The following is a 20932-nucleotide window of genomic DNA, read 5'->3' as shown; positions in this document are numbered from 1 at the left end:
CCTGTTCACTAGCATATGCAGAGAGCAACAAAGACGTTATGAAGAATTCAGAGAGACCTTGAAGGGAGAACGCTTGTTAGGTCTTGACTGTTGGCTGTTCTGTACTTTTATTTGAACGGCATGAGTATGCCTATTATATCTAAATGTGAAAACGTGCATTAGATTGAATTTCTATTTTTGCACTAAAGAGGAAGCCTGTAGTCAAATTCTGTTGTACTATTCTGTTTCTGGAGTTTAGGATCTCAAAGTCCCCAGATCAGCATCCAGATCACTCTTCAGTGCATGACCAGGAAGGTGCGGAACAATGTTAGGCATTCATTCATACATTCATTCAGTGTCTATGAATAGCAAGATGATGTCCAGAGCACACATGACCTCAGTAAGTGCATACTAACCTTTACATTCCCCAAGTGTTTTGTCTGGACTAACATCTAGCAGACAGCCATAACTTGAAACCCTCTTGTTGATGAGTAAATGAGTTTAAATTTGAATATCTGTATGCTAACATGCAAGGAAGCTGTCATCATATTATAACCATTTTCTTTAATGCTCTACTTATCAGTAAACACAATTATCAGTACTGTAAATGCAATGTATAAAAGACCCGTTTTACCCTTTATTTAACCCTCATGTCAGATTTGGTGATAAATAAGTGATCACACAGTTTTCAGGAAACCTGAGGTCAGGCTGTAAATGAGGGACTTTGTCCTGTGTGACAGGAGTGTCTTGTGAGTGATGCTCCAGTTCACACTGCACAACGTAACAGAAGGAAATGAGGAGCGCAAGACTGATCGCTTAAGGTAACTCTCTAGCTAAAGATGTATTGATGTGATATTTTGTCAGTTCATTTTTTTGGGTACTTAAAGTCATATTTAGGCTCATAAATAGGCAAATTACACAAATTTAGTCTAATAAACATTTAGTCATACTAAATGAACTGCAGTAACTGTGTAGTGTATTGATTCTGATTGATGTTTTCTGATATTTCATCTATTCACTTTCATTTTATTCCTGTGTGCATGATTATTTAAAAGATCTCAACTTTTTTGCTATTTGTGCATATTTTGTTAAAATTGCACAATACAGCAAAGCTTTCAATGTGTAATGTAACAAAGCATATGAATGATAAACATTAACTGAGTCAGATGAGAGAAGGGCTGACAAGCAGGTGGATCATGTGACCAAAGTCATTTACACACTGTTTTACTGGTGCTGTGTTAGACTGGATTAACAATTATTTTCAAGATTTCTTTATACATTTTAAAATATTTTCCTTATTTTATGGTTTTATTTTATTTATTTATCTACCACAACCGTTTGAATTAAATTAGGAAATAAATGTTAAAATAATGTATGATCTTTTTATTTGACTTCATCCTTTAACCTATGGTGTTTAAAAATTGATCAAATATAGAGCCATTTAACAAAAACATGATATACTTTTATGGAAAATTATTCTGAATATTTTGAAATATTTGAATTATTTGAAAGAAAAAGTACACCTGAGGTGGTAATGCAGCCACAACACAAAGTGAAGTTAAATATCAAACTTCATTATTTCATTCTTTATTCAGTTATTTGATTATTTAATTCAAACATATGCGATAGATAAATTTAACTATAAAACAAAAACAAATATAAAAAGAAAATACAAAGAAAAACATAATTGTTTGTGTGTGTGTGTGTGTGTGTGTGTGTGTGTGTGTGTGTGTGTGTGTGTGTGTGTGTGTGTGTATGAATATATATGGGATGGAACTACTTTAGCCATTGGTTTCCCTGAAAATAACTACACACACATTTGTTAAACTAATCAGACTGACGCATTCAACGGCCCCGTAGTATAAAAGTTATTAATTAAAAGTTAAAATAACTATTTTGTGTTTGATTTACTTACTGATTTATTTTCTCCACTAAGATGAGCTTTACCTTGAGAAGAAGTCAGTCTCTTAAGAGCCTCTCTGGAGGTCATAGTTCATGGATTTGGGACAGAAGGACACCTGTTTCTCAGCTTGTTGAAAGGTAAATATACAGACTACCATATTCTATGTACCATATTCCACCTGTTCCTTGAAGTTTATTGCCTGAACCTGGCTGTTTTTGTTAGGTATGAAAGCTGTGTGGATCTCACAGATATTGACAGAGAAGAGGCATGTTCTAAGGTAAAATCACTTTGATTGATTGTATAATAAGTGGAATAGCAATACTCTCAGTCAATTGCGGCATACATAGATCTCTGTATCCCGCAGTCATCTGGCCTGAGAAGATCAAACCATGAAGAGAATAAAGTTGAAAATCTCTGGAGGAGATATGAGTCCCTCAGTGGGACAAATAACACTTTGTCCAGAAGTATTTCAATGGACATGCTGCCCCAGCCAGACCTGGTGGGCCCTAACGCTCAGAGGGTCCTGTTTGAGTCAAAGAAGTATGCCAGCAGCCCTCGGCTCAACGTCACACCAAAAACCAAAAGCAGCCCAGTGAGTCCAAGTGCCTCACAGTGGAGGGAGGCACCGACAGGGTGGGAGAAAGTCTATTCTGGTGCTACTACTGTCACCAGCGCCAAAAAGGACAAGGCTCATCAGGTGTGTGTAACAGTCACGTCATGTTTTATTTCTGTTTGTGTAACATGGACGGTCATGGATCAGGAAAGGAGCATATATGCTTTTCTCCTAATTTAATCAATAAATTATGTGTTCAGCCCAGGGTTATTATTGTTAACTATAACTAAAACTAAAACTAAATCTATTCAGTACATTTTTGTTAATTGACATAAATCTGAAAATATATATATATATTTGATGTAAATTTAAACTATGAAAAAATAAGACAAATGTTTAAAGGGATACTCAACCCCAAAATGAAAATTTTGTCATTAATCACTTACCCCCATGTTGTTCAAAACCCATAAAAGCTTCGTTCATCTTCGGAACACAATTTAAGATATTTTGGATGAAAACTGGGAGGCCTGTGACTGTCCCATAGACTGCCAAGTAAATAACAGTGTCAAGGTCCAGGAAAGTATGAAAGACATCGTCAGAGTAGTCCATATGCCATCAGTGGTTCAACCGTAACGCCATGAAGCGATGAACAGCACATCCTTGTGGTGTGGTTGATACAGAAGAGCATACAAAGCATACGGTGATATGGAGAGACACAGAGGAGACTGTTGACAAAGGAATTGTTGAATAAAGTCGTTATTTTCGCTTACAAAAAGTATTCTCAACGCTGCATAATGTTACGGTTGAACCACTGATGGCAGATGGATTATTCTGACAATGTCTTTCATACTTTTATGGACCTTGACACTGTTATTTATTTGGCAGTCAATGGGACAGTCACAGACCTCCCGGTTTTCATAAAAAATATCTTAAATTGTGTTCCGAAGACGAATGAAACATTTATGGGTTTGGAATGACATGGGGGTAAGTGATTAAAGACAAAATTTTCATTTTGGGGTGGAGTATCCCTTTAAGTTGAAACACTAAAGCTTGAAGCACTAAAATTAACTGGAAATAAAAATTAGAACTGAACTAAAATACTAAAAATTATAAAAGCATATTAAACATAAATAAAAAGTTTTACCAAATTAAAATGAAAATATAAAAATAAAAGCTAATTCAAATAGTATATAAACAATACTAAAATAACACTTTCAGAGTCTATTCAATAGGAGCTGACACACTTTAAAATAGAGTTACAAAGGATATAAAAATATGCTAATATTCTAATAATATTACTTACATTTTTAGTAATATTATTATTATAATCATAAATCCCTATTATTATTTATATTCTGTCCTAAGAACCAGAGATGAGCAAGAAAATGTTCAGTTATATATAAATAAAACAAATATGATATGAAAATTAAGTCAAACGGGTTGGAGTCATTTCAATATGAATTCACACATTTTTTTAATAAAAAAAAAAAAAAAGATAAAACCAATAAATCAACAATGCCTTTATAATAATAATACTATGTATATTTTATTTTAAAAATCTATTGTTAACCTATCCTAACCTGTCTAAAATAGGATAAAACAATAAATAATTCTACTACTATTATTATAGTAAATATTAATATAACTTAATATTATTATTAATATTTTTATAATTTTAATATAATATTATAATATATAATAAAACATATTTTTGATTACCTTGATAGAAAGAAAAAACCTTCAATGAGACAATGAGAAGAAGGACAATCAGTGGGGTTCCTGGATATGTCACCCGCTCCTCCACTGGACTGAATGGTAAGTTGATTAACACATTATAAATACACCTAATTATTTGTACAACTAGTGTAAATGAGGGAGCATATATGCCAGTTATTTATTACTTATTAACTCAGCTTTGATGTTAGTCAGTAACTGTGAGGTCAAAGGTCATGTGAACTTTTGCCTTATGTGAGACAAAACCTTTGCAAGGATGCGTTGCCAGCTGTGTCTGTGGTAAAAATATTCCTCAAATAATCCTAACAGAATAGTTTCGACTTAACGTCACATACACAAAATCCTGTCTGCAAATAGTGAGTCGTATTTCACAGGTTTTCAATAAGGGCCGAGAGCAGGACTGAATGTGAGGACATGTAAGTATGTGCACAGTGCATTCAGGAGACATAAAATACTGTATACAGTGACAGTTATGCCACAGACCTTACATTCATAATGCTTGAGTAACACTTTGGACTGGGCTGATTCAGTGTCTTTGGATTGAGAGACCCTTCAAAGTCTTTACTTCAAGAAAAAAAAAACCTGCTGTGTCTACAATGGTATTTTATTGTCATACAGTGGTCATAAAAGTATTTTAGATATAGTTAAACCACTTTTATTTGGATAGTTCACCCAAAAATGTAAAGTTTTTCCAAGCCTGTATGAGTTTCTTTCTTCTGCTGAACACAAAGGAAGATATTTTGAGGAATGTTGGTAACCAAATGGTAGCCACTGACTTGAAAAAAAAACTGTAGAAAGTCAATGGCTACCATTAACTGTTTGGTTATGAACATTCTTCAAAATATCTTCTTTTGTGTGCAACAGAAGACAGAAAGTCATACAGGTTTAGAACAATTTGAGGGTGAGTGATGACAGAATTTTAATTTTTGGGGGAACTGTCCCTTGAACAATGTAAGAATGTAATTTTATTACATTTACATTTAATAATTTAGCAGACGCTTTAATCCAAAGCAACTTCAAAATGATGGTAATAGAAGCAATCAAAACAACAAAAGAGTCAAAAATATATAAGTGTTATGACAAGTCCTTGTAAGTCATACAAGTTTTTAATAATAAATAAAAAGAATAAAACGTAGGTAGAAAAGAGATAGAATAGATTGAGGTAGTGTTTGAAGGTCAAGTTATTATTTTTTAAAAAGAAAAGTAGATAGAATGAAGAGAGTAGAGAACACTAGTGTTAGAGGGTCAAGTTTTTTTAATAAATAAAAAGAAAACAAGTAGACAGAATAGAAATAGAATAGAGTGTGGATGGAAGAGATGTGTCTTTAGATTTAGATACTCAGAACAATATATTATTAATACAAAAATAGTAATATAAATATAGATTTTTAGTTATTTAAGCATTTTTTTTAAATAAATAATATAATTTAATTATAATTAATACACATTTATTTAAGGAAAAATAACATTAGCAACAGGTACTTTGAAAGAATAGAAAAGGTTTTATTAAAAAGTATATTTATATATGTAGAACATATTAATGTTAATGTGATGAACTGTGCAAACTGACTTAATACAGTCACTCTTTTACAAATGAAGTTTGAGTTTAGTGTCCAAACAAATTTCAGGACCATTTTATACAATATTTTTTGTCAAAATACACCGCAAGTTCTGTGTATAGTCTTATCCACAATACTCCCCACAACACAGAGATTATATTAAAGCTTAAATATGTAACTTCTATAGAACAGTGTCATTATCGTCTCAGATTACCACATGTTTCAACAATTCGTAAGTATTAATACTCACAAGTACATTTATGGCTTTAGTCAGTGCCTTATTATTATTTTGAGATGTATTAGCAAGCTATTTTGACACCATCAAAAATCACTGGGCATGATGTTCCTATTAGTAGTGTTCAGTTTTAGGATTTTAATTCATAAACAGTTAAAAATAGAGATGTTACATGAGACTTTCTGAACAGTCAGCCAAAAAGCCACAGAAATGTGTTTTTCAGTACCTTTCAAACATCTGATGGCATTAGGAAGAAAATCTAGACTAATGTGTCAATTGTGGGAATTATGCTGAAGGGGGTTCCCTGTACCCCAGTCACTTCCAAAAACCCTGATTGACTCATGCGTGTGGAGTACCGCCCATGCTGCTTCCAAAATAGCAGGCTGGCCTCATCCCTGCTCCGCGGTGAGCAGTGATAAAAATCAGCTGTCACCCATTAGAGAGGGACAGAGAGAGACAGGACTACTGCTACAGACAGCATCAGAGTCAGACGAACACTCACAGAGACACAAGTCATCACCTGCGGAAATATACAAGATTGAGGCTTTAAAGGCAGTAAGACCTGCAATTCACTCTGTGAGTACAGTAATCAGTGTGGACAGGAAGCCTGTGAATAGTATAAATTAAAATGCATTTTATAGATTATATGAACTAAATCTGACATAAATTAAAATATTGTCATTTAAATTTTGATTTGAGAACTGTTCCTTAATTATACCAGAACATGATGGTCATGTTGTCGTTTTAAATGCAAATTTCAAATGATCCATTGATGTCAAGCTTTATGTTTTATGATGTAATGATAATTATCTAAAATGTATAATAATTAACCCCAAGTAAAATAAGGGCAGTTACTTATTTAACCTGAGCTCTAACAACAGGTCTTTTAAGTCTCTTTTACTTACCAAGGTTCAATTTATTTGACAAAAAATACTGTAAAAATAGTAATATTGTTATATATTATTACCATCTCTTTCTATCTCAATATATTTTCAAATGTAATTTATTCCTGTGATGACAAAGCTGAACAGTCATTACTCCAGTCTTCAGTGTCACATGATCCTTCAGAAATTATTCTAATATGCTGATTTGCTCAAGAAACATCAATGTTGAAAACAGTTTATATTTTTGTGGAAACCATAAATTTTTTTTCAGGATTATTTGATGAACAGGAAATCTGTAAGAACAGCATTTATTTCGTAACAATATAACTCTTTACTTTTGTTTAATGTAACGCAAACTTGTTGAATAAAAGTATTAATTTATTTTCTTTTTTTTTTAATCCTACCAACCCCAAACTTTTGAACAGAAGTGTAAATACCACCTGAAACCTTTTTTTTGAATATTGTGGTTAATATCATAAAGTTAAACATGCCTTTGTCAATACTGCCCTATTTTAAGTCATGGTTTTAAGTTGTTGTGGTTTTAACAAGACCTTTGAGTGCTCACAGGAAACTAAGGAAGGCAGCTGAGGAGAATAAATACCAAGCACATATCACAATAATTTGGACAGCTGTCAGCAGCACAAAAGCACTCACATTCTTGGACACTAATAGCTTTGCCCTCCATTCCTGCTTCTGAATAGCTGTGAATGAGAGCTGACTTCATCATCTAATAAACTGTATCACAGATAAATGTGTAGATCATTCGGCTCACTTCTAAATTAAATTATTTTAAATGAAAAAAAAGCAAGCAGGGAGAGATGGTCAGTTTAACTCAACAGAGGCCTTTGATCTTGTCCGTAACCATACATTATAATTCCTTGATTACACCCTTTATGTCAGATTAGGCTTAATGGAAATGCATTTTTATCACAAATATCAAATGAAATTTTACATAAACTTTACACACAGTGTTTTCATTTAAATCCTTAGCTAAATGTTTTGCTGGTGCTGCTCCTTAAAATGTAACATCTGTTGTTTTAATAATTTAGCTAAATGCATTTTTAACAAATCAGAGAGCACAATATTCAGGCTTGTACACAGCTTGATGATATCTCTCTCTGCGAAACAGTAACGTCTATGAGACCCCAGTGTTGTATGGCCCTGTTATTCTGTGTGCTCATCCAGCTATGCAAACGTTTTAAGCCCAGACTCGTGAGTGGCGCCAGTGATGGGCCCTGTCCTTTTGTCCCATGAGAGCTTACAGTGTGAAAAACAGAGGTATGCGTGAATTTAATCATTAGTTACAGCTGACAGACCTGTGCTGCCTCTAGTGCTCCTGGCCTCATAGGGAAAGCTTTTGTTTTGATCAAGCTTACGGCAGCTTTACAATAATTTGATGTGCTCTTCTGCTGCTCCAAACCATCATTACTTGACATATCATCAAGAATTATAAACGATCTACTGTAATTCAGCATTCAGAAACTTCAGGTCACATCAAGCACACTAATACAGAAGATACAAAGAAAAAAAAAACTTTTTTGATTGTTTGGTAACAAACTTCTTGTGTCAGCTAAATAACCAATTTTTATCATTATAAATAGCTATTTTACTACTATACAGTATTGTTTTTGGATGCCCGATCCAATATATATATATATATATATATATATATATATATATATATATATATATATATGAAAATGCTTCAGTGATGCTAGCAAAAATGAACAATTTCCAGGGTCAGGATTGGGCTGACATGACTGTTGTTTCTTTTTGACATTTTACAACGGCATGTAGAACACTTTTTTTTTTTAGTTAGAGGTCATGCAACGAAATAAAATCAAATGGTAATAGCACACCTGAGAGGTAAACAGACAACTGACTGTAGCAAATGTAACTTAAAAAAATCATCTATTCCAAATATTTTGCAATTACACATTCATATAGTATGTGTGGAGTTAAATAGTTTCCATAGGTCCTTGAAATATAATAATAGCACACAGATAAAAGCATACCAACACCAGCCTCAGTCTATATATACACCACTATCAGAGCCACTAAATGGCCAAGGAACTGGGTCAGGTCACACTTGTCTTATTTCTAGCCTACTTCTGAATCTAACACAAAAATGTTTGATTTTAATTTATTTTTATGAACACAAAATGATGACAAAATCTGCTTAGATAGCATGCCACAGATAGTTTGTCACATTTGTATTGCATAAAGCCTTCATAAACAGCTGTATGTAGGGGCTTTTCTTTTTTTTAAATGCACATATAAAATGTAAAAATAATCTTTAATAGATAATGCAATTTAATGAATAATTAAATTGTGTTCAAATAATCACCAGGTAATACCAAAACAAACATCATCTACTATCGAAAGCCATAAATTCGTATTCCAAAAACAAAAGTCAAATAAAACAATGAAAAACATGTCATAATAATTAATGACGTTGCATATGGAATATATGAGTCATTATTTTTAGTTTATAAATCATTTCTGATTGTAGTTTTGTAACAATATTTGTTTTTTTATGTAAATTAGATGATAAGAAACATTTCAAGAAAGACAGAGAATCTGCCTCCTATCAAGACCACAAACAAAAGTACACATCCTCTCCTATCCCGAGCGTGAAAGACAGATCTGCCCTTTACCTCTCAAAGGTAGCAGCTGCAGACTCCTCAGGATATATCGAACAGCAAGTGAGTGCTCACTGCATCTGTCATATCACTCACAACACACAGGCATCTATGAGGTCAAGTGCTCAGACTGAACACACACATGCATGCAATGCTGTGAAGTCTGGTACATGCTCATTTTACAGCACATGTCTCTTGTTGGCCAGTATTTTCCTCAGTCACTAAAGTGATGTGTTGTTTGCTTTATGCAAATTAAGTCTTGAGTGTCTTTTATGAAAAATGAGCAGGAATAATTAAGCATGCTTCTTTCTCAGGGCAGTGTGTTCCAGGAGCACTTGATCACAAGCGGAAAGAAGAAGAAACAAAGCAAGGTATGACTTTCTAAGCTGACTTTCTAAGTCTGGATCATTATGTAAAAGCCTGCTGTGTGACTAATGACTAATGCTAATAGGTGCTGTGTTAATAATTTAGAAACAAATATAATGGAAATTACACAGACTTTCTTGTGACTGTCTTAGTATATTTAAAAAAAGCAACAAGAACTCATTTAGCAATGCTTCATTACAATATTTCCACACAGGCAGGATATGTTACCATTATAATTAAATCAAAATCAAAGCCATGGTAACAGTGATGTTGTAAAAATGTAGCCTTGTTAATGACAGGATTTGTGATACATTGAAAGTAGACTTCTTAATAGGCACACATGTCTAAAAGGCACAGCATGAAAATCTTTTGAGTTTGTAGTCTTTGTAGCCTAATACATTTTATGATATTCCTTCATTTAGTTGGCATTATAGCTGCCGTTTTGTTGTGGTCTCAGTGAATCATATTCCAGAAAATATTCTTGTTCCTATTCTTTCAAGCTTTTTTTTTTTAATGTTTGGAAATGAAACTGTATTTGTTGTGGAGCGTGAATTTTCGACTAACAAGGCTGAAAACCACCATAAATGAAGTCGAACCTCACATGAATATGTGTGCAGTGAACTAAATCAGCTGTTCCAGCTAAACTCAGAAAAAAGGTAAAGTATGGCTTTTTAGCTTAATAATACTAACATTTTTATTCGAAGTGTTTTAATTAAGAGTTTACCATTATGACAATTTAATTTATTGTATTGTGGAGAGTAACTTGAGACTTCATACTTCTTCTTTGCATCAAAGATGGCAGAAAAAGCCAAACAGATAAAAGTGACAGATGCCTCCAGTGGAGATGATGATTTTCCTCCTCCTCCACCTCCTCTACCAAGACCTCAGATTCTGGAATCACTTCAAAAGGATCAAAGCCAGAACGTCCTCCCCATACCACCTCCAAAAGAAACCTTCTCAGAATTCTACCAGCAACGACAGAAAAGTGAACTGAAGCGTCTTTTTAAACACATTCATCCTGAGTTAAAGATGAATCTTGATGATGTAGATGAAGAACTAATAGATGCAATAAATCCCCAAGCAGCAGACACAGCATATCAGGGAGAAGTCCAGTCCATGCGCTGGATATTTGAGAACTGGACTCTTGACAATATTGGAGACCCACATGAAACTAAAAAACTTCTCAATGAGGAAAATCTTCAAGGTGGGGATGTGAGGGGCAAATCCTCTTTGTTTGAGCATTCAGTGTTTGATAGTCAACACACAACAGCAGGAGAGAGGCCAGGTGTAGTCAAAGGAGATGTTCGCACGGCCACCTGGTTGTTTGAGACACAGCCCCTAGATTCAATCAGTAAGACAAACATGGAGAATGAGGAAATCGTGGAGGTTGTACTGAAGGAAGCTGTTCAGAAGGGAGATGTGAGAGGTACACGTCTCCTGTTTGAATCCCAACCATTGGAAGCTTTAGGCCGCTGCTGCTCTGTTGAAGACCAGCACTTTTTAACACTCAAATCAGAACTCCAGGAGAATAAAGGAGATGTGAAGAAAACAGTCAGACTCTTTCAGGCAGATCCCTGTTGCGCAATTAGGGATAGCAGTGGCAATATCCATGAAATCAAATCAATCTGTAGAGAGGAAATCCAAAGCAGTGAATTTAAAACAGCACGTTGGCTTTTTGAAACTCAACCCTTGGACCACATTAATAAAGGAGCTGGTGTGCAAATCATTAGAGGGATCTCACTTGAGGAAGCCCAGAAAGGTGGTGTAGATGAGAAAAAATGGATGTTTGAGACCCAGCCACTTGATGCAATTCATGAAGGTGCTGTGGAAGAACAAAAGTTCAAAGGAACAGTGGAAGACATCACTGGGGAAGCAGATGTTCATAACAAACTAAAGCTATTTGAAAACCAACCCCTGTCATCTCTTAAAGGAGAGTCTGTGGGTGAAATTTCAGAAAAGGAGGCAGTTGTTGGAGGAAATGTAGGATCCACACTATGGCTTTTTGAAACTCAGCCCATGGACACTCTGAAAGACAGCTATGAGGTGGGACAGCTTAAGAAAGTTGTGGTGTCAAGTGATGAAAAAGGCGAAGTTAAAGATAAAAGGCTGCAGTTTGAGAAATGCAGTATTGGCAAAACAACAAGTGACAGTGGAAACAAAGTTCAAGATGTTGAGAAAGGAGATGTGAAGACTTTTAAGAACCTTTTTGAAACATTACCTCTTAGTAACATCTCTGAGAAAGCACAAAGTCTTATAGACGAAATTACAGCTGGGGATGTCAAAGGCAACCGTTCACTGTTTGAAACCACGCCGCTGTATGCAATTAAAGACTGTGCTGGAAATTTCCACAAGGTTACGACTGTCAGTAGAGAAGAATGCATCAAAGGGAATGTACAGAATTACAAATGGATGTTTGAGACGAAACCCTTAGACCAATTTGAAGAAGGCAGTGGGAAAGTAGAGCTCATCAAGGGCATTACAAGGCAAGAGGACCTGGCAGGTGATGTGAGGACAGCTAAATGGATGTTTGAAACACAACCTTTGGATTGCATCAATGTGAAGAGTAAGAACGAAGCAGATTCAACAGTAACGCAGGAAGAATTTCAAAAGGGTAACGTGAAGACGTGCAAATGGCTGTTTGAGACACAACCAATGGACATTTTGTATGAGAAATCAGAAAGGAACCAGGATGTAGAACCAGTGCCAAAAGCTGATGTGAAGTCACACACTTGGTTTTTTGAAAAACAGCCACTGGATAACAATAAAGACAAGAAGGACTTCAGTTTGAAATTATGCAGTAGTGTGGAGGAAGACATAAAAAGTGATATGAATGTGAAGATGGTGAAGCACCTGTTTGAAACAGAAACTTTGGACAGAATAACAAAGCAAACAGATTCTGGCCAAAATGTAAGATATGTCAGTCAGGTAGATATCCAGTCTGGAGATGTCTCACGTGTCAAGGATATCTTTGAATCAAAGTCACTTCATGAAATAGGAAGTGAATGTGTCAAAGACTCTAAGGAGCAGAAAAATGAAATTCAGTCAGGTTCGGTCCACAAATTCACTTGGATGTTCGAGAATCAGCCCATCAGCAACATTAATGAAAAGGAGGACAGAATAACTCACAGTGTCAGTGATGTTGAGGGTGGGGATGTCGGAAGCAATAAGTTTATTTTCGAAACTTTCTCTCTGGACAAAATCCAGGATAAAGACAAAGTGCTTGAACACCAGTCACTGAGTGTTGAGAAGCCAACAAGCGGTAGTGGTAATGTGAAGTCCAGCACTATGCTTTTTGAATCCCAGCCATTATATGCAATAAGAGACAAGGACGGACAGTTTCATGAAGTTACCACTGTAAAGAAAGAAGAAGTGATGAGGGGAGATGTTAGCGGTGCAAGGTGGATGTTCGAAACCAAGCCACTGGATACCATCCAAGCAGACAAAGATATCTACATCATCCGTGCAGTTACACAAGAGGATGTGCGCAAGGGAGATGTGAAATCAGCACGTTGGAAGTTTGAGACTCAGCCACTTGACTCCTTCGCACCTCAAGAAGGGCCCTCTGTGAGGGTTGTTGAAGATGTAGGCAATGGGAAAAGTGTGCAACAAAGCAAGCAACTTTTTGAGACTGAGCAAGTGGGTCAAAAGAAGTGTGTGCGAATGGTGAGTGTTACAGATGTTCAACAAGGTGATGTACGCACCTCAACCTGGCTGTTTGAGAATCAACCTATTGATACTCTAAAAGGTGAGCCAGATGAGAACACCATCTTGACAACTGTACATCGAGAGGATAACACAAAGGGAGATGTAAAACGCTGCACTTGGTTATTCGAATCACAGGCCTTAGATAAAATAAAGACAGATGAATCTACTGAAGAACTTGCTTCATCTAAGGAAGAAATTCCCAAGGCAGACGTCAAAAGCACAACCTGGTTATTCGAGACCACTCCGCTGGACAAAATCACTGTAGAGAGTGTGACAGACATACTCTACCGCCTTTGCCATTATTCATTCATTCATTCAAGTGGAATCATCATCCAGGCAAATGATTATAAGTATGTAAACATGGCAAAATATCAGATTGTGAAAAACGAGGGCCCTGAAGTTCAAAAAGAGGAAGTTGTTGAAGGAAACATCAGGAACATAATGCTGCAGTTACTGTTCAAACCAAACCTGAAACCTAAAGTTGTTCTACTTAAAGAGGACGAACAAGGCGAGATGCACAGCACATTGCTTGAAATCCCATTCGGATCCATAGATAACCCTGAGGCAGAGTGTAAGACCCAAGAAGCAGTTAAAATAATTGAGAACTTGCTCGTCCAACAAAAAACAATCAAGACAGGCTTGGTGATGCAAGAATCCAAAGGTGGGCAGCCAGAGATGACAGTGTATTCCCTCCACTGTCAAAGCAACGTGACTGAGTCGCAAGACATTGCACGAGGAGATGTCAAATCCACCATTGGCAACCTCCTTGCCACTGCCCACAACCAGCAGACCAAACCGTCTTGCAGACTGGAACAAAACGAGAGGGGGAATGTGGATTTGTATCGAAGCTGCATTGAAAAGGGCGACCTTAAGAGTCTACAGCAAGAACTTTCTGAGGAGGAACTGTCAGCCTCTTGTGGAGATAAAATTGAAATTATTCAAGGTGATGTCAAGGAAGCGAAGCGAAACCTAAATCAACAAAGGGAGCAAGTTGAAAGAACAGTCTTGGATGTTGTACCAGGAGATGTGAAGAATGTCAAAAAGGTTTTCTCAGAGGTCTGCACAGATCTGGATGTTGGAAACTGCTTGCCAAAGGAGGAGATCGTCAGAGGTGATATTTTGTCGGCAAAGCAGCAACTTGATGAAGCAGTCAAACAGCCAGTCATGGTCCAGAAGGAGGAAATCATTTCTGGAGACATTAAGGCGACCCTTGAATCCTTGGAGCGGGCAAAACAACAAAGCATGCATGTGGAGCGTGAGGTCATCGAACCAGGCACTATTTACGATCTGAATATAGAGGCAGAAGAACTGTGTTCAGAAGAAAACGGAAGGAAATTAATTAAGGAGGAAATCATTTCAGGGGATGTTAAGGCTGCCAAAAGATCCCTGGAGAGGGCAAAGAACCAAAGCATGAGAGTAGAACGAGAACTTGTCACTCCTGGAAAGCTATATAATCTAAATGAATCATCTCAGTGCCAAAGCACCACAACAGTGGAGCAGTCTACAACATCCTCCTTCAGTAACCAGCGGATTACTACAACATTTCGAAAGGTTAGTGACATAGAAAAGGATCAGGGATCCACCGAAAGAGTTTGTTGTCAGAATGAAGTTGGAGAGAGAGAAAATATAATACATGAGAGTACAGAAAATGACTCAAGAGCGATAGATAACAATGCTCAGGTTTTAGAGTTAGAGCCAGATATTGTTAAAGGTGACGTGAAGGCTGCAATCCAGTCATTACGAAGTGCTGCAACAGAGCAGAGAAATCTAGTCAGGGAGGAAGTTGTTAGAGGTAATATGCAAGAGACACTCCAGTCTCTTGAGAAGTCTAGCATTAATATTTCTAAAGGAGATTTCAAGGCAGCAATGTTATTTAGACAATCTGGACAGACATACACATCAAGCAGAATGACAGATGACTCAGGGACTGTAGAATGCAAGCAGAGTTTTGTTAATTTGCCTTCATCTGACACTAAATTGTCTTCTTCGGTTTCAGTGACCGGAAGTGAGCATCTAATCATCTCGGCACTGAATTCAGAATCTGTTAGCTCCAACACAGACTGTTCAAAGCTCTCAAATGCTTTTGTAGGAAAAGACAGACATCCGCCACCCATGCCTCCAAAAACTGGTAATCAAGTTAAAGATCAGAAGCCAGTTATTCCACCAAAGCCATTACACATCACCACCAGCTCCAATCATATTGCAGAAACCCCACATATTTGTCCAAGCTCACCTGAGCATCTTATTAATAAGCAACAGACTCCAGCAGTCCCACCCAAAGTTGCTCCCAGCAAAACTTCTTTGCATAAAAATGAAACAGCGGAGACTTTAAACCAAATTAAAGAAAATAAATGCAACATTCATGAACCAGTTCAGAGGACAAACTTCACCGATCCTACAGATTTTCAAAAGATGCAATACACTGAGCAATGGGTTCAAAATTCCCACATGCAACATACAGACACTCCATCAGTCAGTAAAACAGATCCTCTTGATGATGGATCCTTTGCTTGTAATAGAATAGGAATGGAGAAAAATGTGATTCAAAGGATAAATGCTGCAGAGGAGATCAGGATGTGTATGCAAAGTTATTCAAAGGATAATGATGAATTAAACAAAGGTTTTCAGGTTGCACTTCAGAATTTTGGAGAAAAGAAAACAACCTCAATTTTCCCAAAGAAAATTAAAGTTGTGCAAAGAGAAACTATCCAGGAACAGGCCAAAACTTCCAAAGAGAACACAAATAAAGCTGAGTTACACTCCACCAGCAGAGAGACACCTGAAATATGTGAAGTTCCTTCTCAGAACCAAGTTGTTTTGAGAGAAAAGAAAGCTAGGAGAGAGACAGAAGATGAGCGCCGCCAGAGACTCTCTGTCCACAAAGACGAGATCATGAGGGGCAACGTAAAAGCAGCCATGGAGATCTTCGAAAACCTTATGAGACGAGAAGAGCTGAAGACCATTTTGTCAAAAGTTCAAGAAATGGAGGGGGAGACTTGTGAGGTGGATGTCAAATCTCTAAAGACTTTGTTTGAGAATGTGCCTGCTTGGATTAGCAAGCCAATCAAAAACATGAAACACAGACATTGTCCAAGAGCTGGCACAGAGACAGAGGGCTTAAGAGATGATGTAGAGAGCATATCCTCTGTTGAGTCTGCATTTGAGGACCTAGAGAAAGCAAGCATGGACATCATCAATTTGAAAGAACAGACATTAGCTAAACTCCTGGAAATAGAGGAGGTGATAAAAAAAGCTTTGTACTCTGTTTCAAATTTAAAGTCTGAGGCAGACATTGCTGGGTTGTCAGGCCTGTTTAGTGAATCCTTAAATGCTGACAGTGTCTCGCCAAATACTAAAAACATTAGGAAAATTAGCATTGTGTCCAGCAAAGCAAAACCTGTGCAATCTAAACAGGTGCAGAGTACTGATAACAGGTGTCTGCCCAAAGAGGTAGCACATGTACATCAAGTTCAAATGGGCAAACCATGCTCAAATGTCCCCTGCTCGCCTTCATTCATTTCCATTCATTCTGCTGCGAGAAAACCTGTGGAGTCACCCGCATCCCTACAGCCTCACTCAGATAACCCAAAAGCAGCTGATCAACCTAATGCAAGTAGCACCTTCAGACAATCCTCCCCTGAGAAAAGCTCAGCCAGCCATGTTTGTAGCCCTCCAGGTCCAAGGAGGAAAGTCAGCGTTCTTGAAGTACAGCGCATTCCTGAGGTTGCAAGTGGAATCATTGGCACTAAAACTGTCAGTGAGAAATACGAAGAGATAGACTGCTTTGGAAATACTTACTTCTCTTCTGAAAGATCTACATTTGTTACCAGGCAGTCCGAGGGTGAATTATCTGCCTCATATGATAGAATTACAAATCCAGGGAGATATGAAGAAATGGCTTCACCTGTTTTACAACGGTCTGGCCAGACCTTCTCCTCAAATTCTTTGTCTAAAAGCAAAGACAGAAAAGTGTTTGTTACTTTCAGTCATCCCAAAGCAGAAAAACATTAACCTGTCTGCCCATTTTGTTTTGTAGCCTTTTTTTGCTGATTGTTAGTTCTATATTTCTATTTAAAATACTTATGTATTAGTTTTAGTGGTCCTCATTTTATATGTGTGTACAATAAAGAGTTTTATGGTGATGCTTTAAGAGCAAGTTTTTTTGTACTGTTGCAATTCTTAAATACTTGTTTCAAATGCTGTATATTAAAATGAATAAAATACTTACAAAGCAGTATTTGTTATAAATTTTAAATTATTTTTATTTTTATAAAACACCATGCTATGACAATTTTGACTTTTTTTTTCCCATAGGAGGTTCTTCATGCTGTGAGCATCATGCATAAAACTCATATTCCATGTATGTCTATATTGTTGTCATAGTTCCTGTCACCTGCTAAAGAGATGTGCTCTGCGTGCCTGATGCCAGTTTATCCAATGGAGAAAATGGTGGCAGATAAACTAATCCTACATAGTTACTGTTTCTGCTGCAAACACTGTAATAAAAAGCTAAGGTGAGAGACAGAAATCCCAATTGTCCATTTTGAAATTCCAAAATCATTTTCCTACACATTAGAAGGCAAATCAGTTCTAAAATAGTTTTTAGTGTAATCCTGGAACATCTGATCAAATCTGTGATTCGTAATGACAATACATGTGAAAATGTGCTAGTCAAAATATCAAATCAAATACAATCTATATAATTAAATTCATATTGCATATTGATTTCATCTAATCACAAATCAAATACAACAACACTTGATTCCCTGGGAAATGTTCTATTTTAAAGCATATACTTTAACATTGAATCTTCACTTGTGTACTTCATTACAGCATTTACAATTACTCTGCTCTTTATGGAGAGTTCTACTGCCCAACACATTACCATCAGTTATTTAAGAAAAAGGGCAACTATGATGAGGGTTTTGGCCATAGACAACACAAAGACCGCTGGCTCCTTAAAACAGAGGAGCCTAAACCTACTAACAAATCCAGCTCAGCACGTAAAACAGAGCCTACATGTGTTGATGCAACTGTAGATGATCCTAGAGGACCATCATCTCGACAGCAAAGACACAAAGATGATCAATTCAAATGTCCCGACAACACAAACAAGCTTAAAATAAGCTGGCCACCAGAAAACAGGGGGACCCGACACAGCCCTCTTTCACAAAATACTTCCTCAGCCTCAAGAAGTACAACAGACTGGTCAGATCACAAGCGTTCTGCTGCACGAAGCTCCAGAAATGCTCTTGAAAAGAAAAGGTTTCATTCTGGGCTGGATGAAATGGACAAATCAGTTCAGCTGTCACCTCGGGTTTATGAGAAGACAAACACATACGCCTCTCCCTTCATGATAAAAAGTGCACCGCATTCAGAGGATGTTTATACACCTCATCCAAGAGGTTCAAAAACATTACAGAAGACTGCAGATAGAGTTGGAACACAAAGCAAAGTATCAACAGGTGGAAAAGTGACAAGCAAATACTTCAATTCTGTTACCTCAAGACCAGATTCTGTGAGGGGACACGATTTGGCTGAAGATGGGAAAGCTGATAGCCCAACGAAAATAAAAAAGTCTGTCCGGTTTGTTTCAGATTTAAATATAGACAAGGAAAATAACACTGAGATCAGCAGTGAAGAAGCTGAAAGCTCTACTGATGCTTTTGTTGAACCTGCAGCTGTCAATAGTAATGTAATGACAGCAGATATGACAACTTTTGAATCAGGAAAAGAAATAGAGGAATCACCTCTGGAAGGTTTAATAGACAAAATGCACCATGCATACAGCCATGATTCTGGTGGACATCCCAAAGCTTTAGATGGACAAATGCAGGATGCATTCCTCCCGACTGTAGGAAAACAGGAAAGTGAAAAAACCAAAGCAAATGAGGCAAATATGAGTGAGATGGAAACAATCCTGAATCTTGATGAACCGCAGATAAATGACATCCCAGCATGTGGTAAAGAATCATTTAAACCAGGTGGTGAATCATGTGATTTAGAGCAGGTTGATGAGATTGAAAGTAATGCCAAGGCTGTGACCTCCAAAAATCAAGAACCCACAGATATAATTAAGGTTGAATCTAAAGTCCCTGAAACGTTGGATATGCCTCCAAAATCTGATAACAAAAGCAACACAAAGGTTGCTGACAAAAAGGCCATGGATAAAGGGAATAAAGGGTCTTGGTCTAAAGGTAAAAGCCCTCTTTCCAAACTCTTCACATCTGGTCCAAGTAGGAAAGAGAACAAAACTGAGACAAAAATGGAAAGCAAAAAATCTGATATCAAACCTAGAAATGTACTGGGCAGACTCTTTTCATCCTCTGAAATTGATTTAGAAATAAAGAAAACACCAGAAATCAAACCTGAAACTACATGTGAGAAGGAGCCAGAGAAAACCGGAGTGACAGTAGATGACACTACAATGATACAAGAAAATGTTTCTGTATCTCCACCTTCGACTGAGCCCACCTGTCAAAACACACCTCAAGAGCCCATAAAACCAACACAGAACCAACTAAGTGATGCTGCAGAAGAACCAAATCTAATTGAGGGCCTTGAAAATCCCATCCTATTGCATGATGGAAGCTCTGCTGATGAGACTGTGCCATCAATAAACCTTGAGTCAAGTGAACAACACAAGCCCGCTTCTGTTGGTTTTGGGGAGATTGATAGAAATGAGGCTCTTATTCCTTCACAAGAACACATTCATGTAGATCTGACCTCTCTAGACTCTTCAAAACCTTCAGGTCTTGAGGAGAGCCTCAACTCCTCTTTGCCTCAGAATGACGATACAACTGGTTTTCTTGATATATCTGATGCATTTACATCTCAAGTTGCTGGCCCTAACACAGATGCCATGGCTTTTTCAGGTTCAGATGCACTTGATTATACACACAGTGACACATTGACAGATATTATGGATTTGGAAACTCCATCAGTAGATATAGGGAGCTCCATTATTCAAGAAGACCCATTTGGAGAAAACCCTCAGGGAGAAAGTGGAGATATGACATCAAATACTTCTGTGAATTTGAATCAAAAGACTCTTGACATTTTTGGTTCGTCAGAGTCAAACATTGAGGCAAACTCATATGGTTTTGGAAACACCTTAACTGAAGTCAATAAAAATGAAGCTGTTGTTTTCTCAGAAATGACTGATGATGATCCCTTTGGTATGAACAATACACCAGTCCAAACAACAGAAATCTTTGGAGGCGACAATATGCTTACTGTCTTTGATCAATCGTCCACTAATAAATTCTTTGATATTATGACAAACAGTGAAACTCAAAGTCAAAACCCTTTCGAGGGAATAACAGATGGTCAACTGGCACCAAATGGAGTTTTTGACTTTATAAGTTCTGAA

The 20932-nt window shown here is 36.9% G+C and overlaps 1 protein-coding gene across 4 annotated transcripts; it reads left to right on the top strand.

Moving 5' to 3' along the window:
• Positions 1 to 720: 720 nt before the first annotated feature.
• On the top strand, positions 721 to 17795 carry xirp1 (xin actin binding repeat containing 1). 4 transcript variants are annotated; one of them, XM_042718193.1, is made up of 9 exons: positions 721 to 800; positions 1916 to 2019; positions 2105 to 2159; positions 2247 to 2579; positions 4163 to 4250; positions 9395 to 9552; positions 9804 to 9860; positions 10651 to 15111; positions 15557 to 15696. In XM_042718193.1, exons 2-9 carry the CDS (start codon positions 1916 to 1918, stop codon positions 15557 to 15559), a joined length of 5259 nt encoding a protein of 1752 aa, XP_042574127.1. In that variant the 5' UTR covers positions 721 to 800; the 3' UTR covers positions 15560 to 15696. The 4 variants fall into 4 exon arrangements, with proteins under 4 accessions (XP_042574127.1, XP_018926264.2, XP_042574125.1 ...); XM_019070719.2 differs by having other exon boundaries at positions 10651 to 17795; XM_042718191.1 differs by lacking the exons at positions 721 to 800; positions 1916 to 2019; positions 2105 to 2159; positions 2247 to 2579; positions 4163 to 4250 and adding an exon at positions 6059 to 6539 and having other exon boundaries at positions 10651 to 17795.
• The last annotated feature ends 3137 nt before the right edge of the window (positions 17796 to 20932 follow it).

The sequence above is a fragment of the Cyprinus carpio genome, chromosome B2 (genome assembly GCF_018340385.1).
Source record: "Cyprinus carpio isolate SPL01 chromosome B2, ASM1834038v1, whole genome shotgun sequence".
Lineage (NCBI taxonomy): Eukaryota > Metazoa > Chordata > Actinopteri > Cypriniformes > Cyprinidae > Cyprinus > Cyprinus carpio.
This window is presented reverse-complemented; position numbering and strand designations above follow the sequence as displayed.

Coding starts and splice junctions, on each gene's coding strand:
- xirp1 (XM_019070719.2), top strand. CDS start 1,916: ATGAGCTTTACCTTGAGAAGAAGTCAGTCTCTTAAGAGCCTCTCTGGA. Junction 2,580..4,162: donor AAAAGGACAAGGCTCATCAG/GTGTGTGTAACA, acceptor TTACCTTGATAG/AAAGAAAAAACCTTCAATGA. Junction 9,553..9,803: donor CAGGATATATCGAACAGCAA/GTGAGTGCTCAC, acceptor CTTCTTTCTCAG/GGCAGTGTGTTCCAGGAGCA.